Raw genomic sequence first — 10184 nt, 5'->3', positions numbered from 1 at the left:
TCACCTGCTCCTGTATCAGCTCCAAGAGTTGGAGCTGTTACATCTCCGCTCGCTTTCCTCGGGGAGGGAACATCCCAGGAGCAGATGGGAAGAGGGAAAATGCCAGCAGCAGGCTGCATTTGCTTGCTGGATGGGGAAAAAATTTCCCCAAATCCTTGTATGGACACACAGAGTGATGAGCTCAGGGAGAATGTGGGACCTGGCATTCCCTGGGAGCAGGGACCTCACTTGTGAGTGCCCCAGAGCAGCTGCTCAGGGGTTCTGTGGCTCCTGACACCCATCTGCTTGTGGGGATGTTTGTCACTGTTCTGGAAAATCGGGTTGAGTGGGGAAAAGAGAATCCCACAGGTGGGGAGAGCTGGGGGTGCTCACATGGGGAAGAGAAGGATCCAGGGAGAGCTCAGAGCCCTAAAGGGGCTCCAGGAGAGGACAAGGGATGGAGGGACAGGACACAGGAATGGCTCCCACTGCCAGAGGGATGGTTTAGATGGGATAATGGCAAGGAATTGTTCTCTGTGAGGGTGGGCAGGTCCTGGCACAGGTGCCCAGAGCAGCTGTGGCTGCCCCTGGATCCCTGGCAGTGCCCAAGGCCAGGCTGGACAGGGCTTGGAGCAGCCTGGGACAGTGGAAGGTGTCCCTGCCCATGGCAGAGGATGGAATGAGATGATTTTAAGATCTTTTCCCACCCAAACCATTCAGGGATTCTTTTTTCCAAGCGCTTCAGGTCGTGTGGATGAGGTAAAAAGTTAGGGGTTAAAAAAACATCTGGGCAGGTAAATGCTAAATCTCCAAATTTTGGTGGATAGGGAGAAAAAAGTTAATTCTGGAAGTCATTAAGTGCTAACAAACCAAAAAAGAGTAGGACACATTCCCAGTGCTGCCATCCCAGCTCTCAGCAAGAGATGCCTTCCCCAAGATTTCCTCCCCCTGAAGTTTTAAAAGGAATTACCTTGGATTCCTGCCCTGAATCCAGAGGATCAACCAGCCAGGAAAGCAGCATTTGCCCTGGGCACATCAGCAGGAGAGGGGAACACAGCCTTCCCTGAGCCCTGCAGCTTCCTCATTCTTCCAGGAGAGCCACGGTGGCTGCCTGGATTTATGGAATTGCTGCTTTTGTCCAGCCTTCAATGCAAATAGGCCAGGGGAGATAAGATCTGCAGGTTTGTCCTCTTTGCCTAAAGCCAGCCTGGGCTTCTGCTGGTGGCAAAAAATCCTCGTTTGAAAGCAAAGAGAAGATTAAAAGAAGGGGAAGACAAAGCACTAAAAGCTGCTCCCCTTCCAGCAGTGTGTCCCAGGTTAGTCACAGAGAGTATTCCAGCAGGTTACACACTGAGGAGACACACTGCCTAACAGGGGCAGCGGGATTAGCCTGAATTTGCATATTTATGATCAAAGCTTGATTAGGAGATGCTGTTACAAAGAACAAGAAACACATTTCCTTTGGCTCAGGAGAACCAGCAGCTCCTTCTGACAACCCCACACGAGGAATCTGGCCAAGATAAGGATCTGCCTCTGGAACAATACCTTGGATTTCGCTGGCTGTTTGTGCAAAGTCCTCTTCCTGCAGCCTGGGTGCTTTGCATTCTGCTCCAGGGAAATCTTTTCCTACAGATATGGAGTGGAGCAGCCACTGGAATGTGTTATCTCACTGGTTTGGGGAGCTAAATACATGTTTTCAGTCAACAAGTGAAAACATTTCCCTTTCTGACTCAGCCTAGGGAAGGTTCTTGTCTCGGTGCCAATCTCTTTGGTAATCACACCTCACCCGTGCACAGCAGGGAGATAAAAACCAAAGTGCCCAAAGCTTCCTCTCCTCCCTCCCACCTCACCCCATGGCCCTGTGGAATCATCTCACCTGGAGGGAACTCCACAGCCTGGGGGCATCCAGGGTCTTCCCCTGCTGCAAATGGGATTTAAGCCTTGCCCCATCCCTCTCAAAAAACAGGAGGAAAACTTGGGATTATTGACTCAAAATGGTGAGGTTCTGACAATTCCATTTTGAACTAAGCCCAGGTTGGATGGGGCTTGGAGCATCTGCTCATGGGGAAGGTGTCCCTGCCCATGGAATGAGATGATCTCTGAGCCCCTTCCAACCCAAACTTTGCTGTGATTTTCACACTAAGACTGGAGACAGGCAGACATTTTGTGGATATTTGGATCTTCCTTGTAATAACGTCTCTGGGCAGGAAGGGAAGAAAATCTGGAGGAATGTTGCAGGTTGAGGCTGTGTTTAACTACAGTTAGGAGAGAGGCAACAAAGAGCTTTTCTAGGCTGGTATAAAGCTGCATTGTCCAGGAACCTTCTCTTTGGAAATAAATATTAATGGGAAAGACAAGGAAAGCTGAACTAGGCTAGACCGAGGCTCCCTGATTCCATCTACTTGGATCATGTGGAAAATGAGATCTGCTGATTAACTCCCCCCACAAAATGCACTAAATTAATAAAGTATTTCACTACTGTAGACTCCAACTGCAGATTCAAACTCAGTAGTGTGCTTCCAGTCCTTTTTATAAATCATTTACTTTGGGTTTAACACATTCAAGCAGTAACTGTGCTTGCCAAGCCCATGGAGAGCAGGAATCACCAGATTATTTGGGAATACTGCTTTAAAACTCTCTGTCATGCTAAAGCACTGCAAAACAGGTGACACATGAGCATGGAACATCCTCAGCAGTTTGCATTTTACTGTGCCAAGAGAGTTACAATTCCAACCCAGGCCAGAAGAAACCATTCACCTCCCATTTGATCTATTTGACCTTAAAATCTCTCACCTGAGGACAGGATTGATTATTTTTTTTTGGAAAGGTATTTCCAGAAATCGTTAAAAAGTAACCTCTCTAAAGATTAGAAAAGCCAAAGTCAAAACCTTGGAATAGGAACAGTGGGGGCCAAGCAGAAGCAGTTCTGGTTTCCAAGGAATAGCAACATTCACTACAAGTGGGATGGTGTCCACGAGGACAGCTGGAAGCGACAGCTGGCAGCTCTTCCAGGGAATGTCACCACCAACATCATCCTGTGGCTTTACGGACACAGCACCGCGCCATGGGACGGGCCCCTCCTCTTTAATCAGTCAGCTTTCCACACAAGGTACTGAATATGAATTCTATTTACATTCAAAAATAGCATTTTTCTCTCTTCAGTACAGAGTGGGAATGCCCATGGATTAGTCAGGAGGATCCCTCCTAGCACAGGTGCAGCACAGCTTTGTTGATCTCGGGGTTTGTCCAGTCGTTGCGAATGTCATCCAGGTGATTATCGAAATCCACCAGGGTCTCGTAGGATTTGCTGTCCAGCAGGGAGGCAGCGATGCGCTGGGCTTCGGTCCAGTCTTCACAGAAGTCACTAGGATGGAAAAGAACCAGGCAGCAGTTGGAATCTTGGATGCTGAGAATTTTAAACTTTCTGTGCTTACTAGAGAATGCTGCATTTGACCTGAAGCTGAGGAACAGGCTTCCAAAATTAATTGGTAGTACTGGGATTATGGGTGTGTAGTTGGTTAGAAGTGTGTGATTTCACAGGGTAGAAAACTTAAAGTTTGGGGTTTTAGAATACAGAAATAAATATGAAACAAGATGGAGTTTTTAGGGTGGAGGCTGTTTGTTCTTCTTTACCTTCTTCTTCCTTCTTCTCCATGGGTTTGGGTGGCATTTTGTAATTGGGCAGAAAAGTCCACATTGCGGGCTTCGAGGGATCAGTTATCGGCTTTGAGGGATCAGTTAATTAAGTTTTCTACCCTGTGCTATTACTGATAGCACAGGGTAGAAAACTTAAAAGTTTGTTGGGTGGCATTTTGTAATTAAATATGAAACAAGATGGAGGTTTTAGGGTGGAGACTGGCTGTTCTTCTTTACCTTCTTCCTTCTTCTCCATGGGTTTGGGTGGCATTTTGTAATTGGGCAGAAAAGTCCACATTGCGGGCTTCGAGGGATCAGTTATCGGCTTTGAGGGATCAGTTATTGGGTTAAAAGGGAAAATAATCTAGGTGTCATTTCTTAACTGGATAGGTTAGCCTTAAAAGACCTTGTAACAAGAGATTGTTGGCCATTTTGTGCCCTTTAATGAAAGGCTGCCAAACTCATGGTTGTGAGACGGTTTCACTGATAAGAAATAATAAACACCTGAGTCCAAACATGAACTACTGTCTCAAGTGCCAGAGAAACTGAGAGGAATCACCACAGAAAAACTCTGAATTAAGCCAGGCTGCAGCATCCTCACAGGGACAGCCTGTTTTTCCCCAAAGCTCATCGAATTCCTGGTTCACTCACACGTGGGGGTCCTTGCACCTCCACTTGTTCTCGTGCAGCTCGTACACGTGGATGGCAGGCTCCACACACTCCATGGTGAACTTGGTGTTGTCAACCTGGGGTGGGACACGGAAACAGCACCTCAGTCTCCTCCTCAGCATCCCAAGAGAGAAAATAAACCCAAAATCAGTTTGTAAAAACAGGGCATCTTACACCCACCCACTGTTTTACCCTCCAAATGCCAAATGTAAGCTGCCAATGTCCTTTGTCACAGCAATGAGGAGGCAAAGCCCTGCTTGTGACATTAAATGTAAGAATTTAAGCTGCAGGAGGTGGGCTGGAGCCAGAAGCTGCTGCCTGAACATGCAGAGAAAGCCTCCAGTTCTTCTGAGGTGGCAGAGAGCTCACCACAGTGCCTCTGTGGATTTACACTGTACTTCTCTGCTTGTTGCATCTCCTCCCCAGAGCATTTTGAAGGGGAAGAGAAACTGAATTCCTCATGAAAGCAGCCAGAGAACAGCATTTCCCTGGTCCAGCAGCAGGGTCAGAACACACAGGGGGTGAGGGGAAGGAAGTTCTTTACCATGATGAGCGCAGTGTCCGTGAAACCCTCGGCAATCCGGGAGGCCACTTTCTCTGCAACCTGGTTTGGGCTGGAGCAGAAAGGAAAAGGAACTGAGTGATGGGAGCCACCAGTTTCAGCTGAAAGCATCAGGAAATGAGCTCAGAGAGATGTGAGAGTGACTCTGGGTGCTTGCAAACAGGAACAAGATAAAGGAGCTGATGCCACAGCTGATAGAAGGCAGCTCAGCTGGGTTTAGGAATGGCTTTGGAATGACATGGAATCAACATTTGGTGGCCTCCTGTCTTCTTCCCCCAGACCAAAGACTCTGCCCTGCCAGGCATTTAAAACAGAAACTGAGTTTTCTCCCCAGTCTGCACTGAAAACCTGCCCAAAATCAGATAACCTGTGACAACCTTTACCACGTTTCAAAGGTGACAATCTCTATGTGGTGTCACTTAATGTGGTGCCATTGACAGTCTCTGTGTGGTGCCAGTTATCTTCAGAAATCAAACTGAACTTTCAAAAAACAATCAAACCTGTGACATTCTTTCAAACTTCAAAGAGAAAAAAATGTAATTTCTCCTTAAAAATGTGTGCAGCAGATTTATAAGGAAAGGACAAATAATGCTTTTATCCGTGTTAGACACCTCAGAAGTCACAAGTGTTCCTTAAAAACCATAATTGAGTCTGAATAGACATTAACAAAAAACTGGAATCAGAGCATCATGGAATGGTTTGGGTTGGGAGAAACCTTAAAGATTCTCTTCTTCCATCCCCTGCCATGGGTGGGGACACCTTCCACTATCCCAGGTTGCTCCAAGCCTCATCCAGTCTTGGACACTTCCAGGGATGGGGCACAATACTTTAAACACATTACTCTTATTCTAATTAGTCCCAATCCTGGATTTGTCCAACAGATAGAGGGGAAAACATGGAATACACAGATCTAAAATTAAACTGTGGCTCCACAGGAAGGTTCCTTATTGTTTAGGGAGTAATCTGAGTCAGCCAGCAGGGAAAAAAAATGACTAATCCTGAGGAAAAGAAGTGATAAATAAGAGCTATCACTGCCTGACTGACATCATTTTACCATGTAAAAAACAGCTCTGAAAAAACTCAGCCACGATGAAGAAATTTGGAAAGAATCGGGTCACTCCTGACTTTCCATAAGAACCTGGGAGTTGTCAGACTTTCCAAGATCCATACTGCACGAGCAAACACTCTGCAGATTTTGGCTTTTTCCCTGACAACTGCAATTCAAGAAGCTGGCACTGGTTCAAAGAGTGGCCTTTTATAGCAGCCACGGGAGGAGAGCAGGGATTCTGCAAAGCCAGGACTTTCTGCACCTGACCAAAGGCCACATCCCGCAGCCCCACGGAGACAATGTGGAAGCAGCTGACAGTTGTCAGAGTGAATCACACACGCCTGATTTATGGGGATGATTGCTGCTGGCAGAGTCCAAGGTACGAGCTAAAAGAGCAAACAGAAGGAAATATTGGCCCAACACACCTGGCATCTTTCACGCGTTCGTTCGCCTGGTAGTATCCAGCTATCACGTAGCTGTTCTCCTTGCACCAGGAATCAATCTGGAAAAGCAATGGCAACAATGAATCCTAGGGAAAAAAAAAACAAACCTCCAGGATCAAGGAAAAAAAATAATAAAGCAACCCAGGATGAAGGAAATCTCATGGCTGTCCTGTAAATAAAGCAGTGTTGCTCCATCTCTGCCACGGGGTTCTTGAAATAAATCCATATTTCTGTCTGCTTTGTGGGAGTGCTCACAGTTGGGCTGACTGAGCTGGGATGGAGAAACCCAACAGAGCGTTTGGAGGATGATGGGAAGCATTAACCAAACGGAGCAAAAGAGCAAGGAGCTGTCTCAGTCAAAGCCTGGCCTAAATCCCAGTGACAGGACAATTAAACTCAGCCTGGAGAGGGTTTGGGGCTCACCCACCAATGGCTGGGACAATTTTCTGTCAGTGTTCACCTGCCAAGGCACTTCAGGGAATGCTGCCCTGTCCTTGCAGAAAGGTTTTATTTCTAATTTCTAATGTCCCATTTCTAGGGGAAAATGCCACCATTTGGGGCCTTTATTAGAAAATCAAAGCTTGAGGTGAAAGGTGAATGTGAGGCAGAAGTTTGTCCCATTTAGCAGCTTTTCAACTGAGATAAAATTGTTTTGTGTTGAGAGTTCTCCCTTATTTAACATTTCTATGTAAATGCTTAACCAGATGTACTTTTGGCATAAACTTTAGACAAATTTTGATTTACACTTAGGTACTTTTGTTGGTTGTTACTTTTTAATTAAATGGGTTTAAACACTGCTGTTCTTGCTGCTTTAAACTGGAGCTGGATTCCTCCTGCTGAGTATGACTTTGAAAATATCTATCTATATATATACATACATGGTATCTATAAATATATATATTATGTTTTTTATTAGAATCGAGGGTATCAAGTCAGCAAAATACAAAGACAGAAGGGGAGGAAGCAGCTCGAATTTTCCTTTGCAGTCCCTAGAGAGCACGGCCTCAAAAAACCCTGCCCAGCTCTATTAAAAAGGCCTCCAAAAATACATCTGGTGCTGACCTGTGGCATCCTGGGAGTCAAATCAATCTCATTTTCAGCAATAATTATTGTATTAGACTGCAGAACCAACCAAACAAAGCAGGGATGTGAATAATCCAAGGGATGACACGGATTTAAGTGATAGAAAAAAAAAAGCTGTGCAGCCCTGCAAGAGCTGCTGTTTCAATTCCAAACCCATTTTGAGAGCTTAGGACTCTGGTTTTAATTGTTAGTGGTTTGAAAGCTTGGCATTAGAGCCAGCAGCCCAGGCAGTAAAATTAATAATAATTATTTAAAAAAAACCCAACTCCATCCATTTAAAAATTAAAAAACCGCAGTCCTAAATCCATTTTTGCTCCCTACCAAAAATTGTCTTGAAAAGAAAGAAGAGAATGATTTTAAGTTCTCACTTTCCTAACTGGTAATTAAAAATTGCTTCTGCATAAAACAAAGGGGGGAGAAAAAAAAATCTCATTTTGGAATGAAAGCTGTTCCAAGCCCAGCACTGTTCCCACAAGTATCCTACAGCAATTAGCTCCTATTAGAAATATTAGAAGTATTTTTAGTATTAAAAACATTTTTAATGGTAGAAATATTTTCAATTTTAGAAATATTTTTAGTATTAGGAATATTTTCAATGTTAGAAGTATTTTTAATGGTAGAAATATCTTTAATGGTAGAAATATTTTTAATGGCAGAAATACTTTTAATATTAGAAATATTTTTAGTCACATCCAGTCCTGCCAAGGAAAAATCCAAAGTGGCTTTGGTTTGCTGCAGCCACCAGGGCTGGAAAACCCTGGGAGGAGGAGGAGGAGGAGGAAAAGGAGGAGGAGGAGGAGCTGAGTGCCATTCCAGGAGAGGGAAGTGTTCCTTGGTTTCTCCTTTTTGGAGCTGTGGTTGTAAAACCACATCAATTAGCAGTGAAATTCAGAGGCTCGAGTGCAACTTAATTCACTTTTTCTTCACGACTCTGGCTTGGGAAAGGATCTCAGAGTGCAAATGAAACACAGGAGCTGCTGTGTTTGGACTGGAGCTCCCACTCTCTGGAAATCAGAGGATCCTGGAATGCCCTGAGCTGGGAGGGACCCCAAGGATCATCAATCCAACACCCCAAAATCCCTCCCCGTGCCTGGCAGCGCTGTCCAAACGCTCCTGGAGCTCTGGGACCTTGGAAATGTGAACGTTCCCTGGGGAATTCAGTGCCCAACCACCCTCTGGAGCTGCTGTTTGGGGTTTTTGGGGTTTATTTATTCCTTGGACCCCCTCTAAAGTTTGAGAAGGCAAAGCCTTAAAGTTTGGAAGTCCCTCCTCTATTTTCTGTATTTTTGCTCCCATCCCATTCTGGGATGACTCAGGGCAGGGAAGAGGAGGTGGAACTTGTGGGGTTGGTTCTGAAACCCCTCCCAGAGGGCTGACCAAGAATCAGCAATAACTGAGCCTGGAAAGAAGCAGATCCCACTAAATCCTGCCACAGCTCTGAAATTCTTTAGGAGTGAAGCTGCTTTGCTACAAAAATGGAGTTTGAGCACCCTGATCTCCCTGATTTATTCTGGATCCACACACAAGCTTGTACAGATGATGTGGAATCACCTCCTTCCAACCTTTTCCATGAGAAAATCCAACTTTCACAGCTGGTCTGACAGAATTACTGACACCTTTGCCTTTGTTTAAACCCAGAACAGCAGCAAAAGACCCTGGGCTCTTGTAAAATTCTGTTTTTTAAAGGATGAACCACACAGAGCCCTAATTATTGTGGGAAACACCAGGAGTTTCCAATCTTTAACTTTTTGTACCAAAAACTGAGAGTAAATAAGTAAAAACCTGCCGTTGCTTTGGCTCTGGGATAATTTTCTTCCTGCAGATGTTGCAAGAAACAGGATTTGTTTCCTAATAATCCGATCCTGCTGCAAGACCTATACTAAAAAGCTGCACTGAAGGCCTGAAGTTTACCAAAGTTCAGTGCCACAAGCCCTGTGGAAAGACATTTAATCCTGATTTAATGAAAACACACTGTGCTCTGCTACTCCCACATTGCTGTGAATATATTTCAAATGATCAATTTTGGGTGTTTAATGGTAAAACTAACTGGTCAGGGCTCAGGCTCAGCCACAAAGATGTCAACATTGCCACGGCATCATCTCAGCTGGAAAAAACTAGAATTTATTTAGGAGTAACTGGAATTTGTTTCCAAATAAAATGTTTACTGGGATGAAAAACTCAGAGGGAAACATTAAGGACGAGTCTGGAGGAGGCAGAAATTTGTTCTTTTTAACGGTATCAAGAAGGGATGGATCTTCTTTTGCTCACAATCATGGGATGGTTTGGGTTGGAGGGGCTCATCCCATTCCATCTTCCACTGTCCCAGGTTGCTCCAAGCCCTGTCCAGCCTGGCCTTGGGCACTGCCAGGGATCCAGGGGCAACTACAATTGCTCTGGGCACCTGTGCCAGGGTCTCCCCACCGTCATGGGGAACAATTCTTTCCCAATATCCCATCTAAATCCACCCTCTGGCAGTGGGAGCCATTCCCTGTGCCCTGTCCCTCCATGCCTTGTCCCCAGTCCCTCTCCAGCTCTCCCGGAGCCCCTTTAAGCCCTGCAAGGTCTCTGAGCTCTCCCTGAATCCTTCCCTTCCCCATGTGAGCACCCCCAGCTCTCCCACCACAATTCCCCCAATTTTTGCACCATTTCCTCCCCCTTGCCCTGCCCTGCACCACCCAAACCCCTTCCAGGACCCCTCCCCACACCCCACACCCCGGCAGGATCACCTCACCAGGGTCAGGGCCACCTCCAGCATGGGGGCGAG

General features: G+C 45.7%; 1 protein-coding gene across 1 annotated transcript; it reads right to left on the bottom strand.

The window, feature by feature from the left end:
- Positions 1 to 2656: 2656 nt before the first annotated feature.
- On the bottom strand, positions 2657 to 10184 carry EMC8 (ER membrane protein complex subunit 8; the record flags this gene model as incomplete). The annotated part of the gene is made up of 5 exons (XM_005424801.3): positions 2657 to 3343; positions 4267 to 4361; positions 4829 to 4898; positions 6320 to 6396; positions 10152 to 10184. Coding segments are annotated over 5 exons (435 nt in total), but the record flags the coding sequence as incomplete, so codon positions are not given.

The sequence above is a fragment of the Geospiza fortis genome, unplaced genomic scaffold (assembly GCF_000277835.1).
Source record: "Geospiza fortis unplaced genomic scaffold, GeoFor_1.0 scaffold102, whole genome shotgun sequence".
Taxonomy (NCBI): domain Eukaryota; kingdom Metazoa; phylum Chordata; class Aves; order Passeriformes; family Thraupidae; genus Geospiza; species Geospiza fortis.
This window is presented reverse-complemented; position numbering and strand designations above follow the sequence as displayed.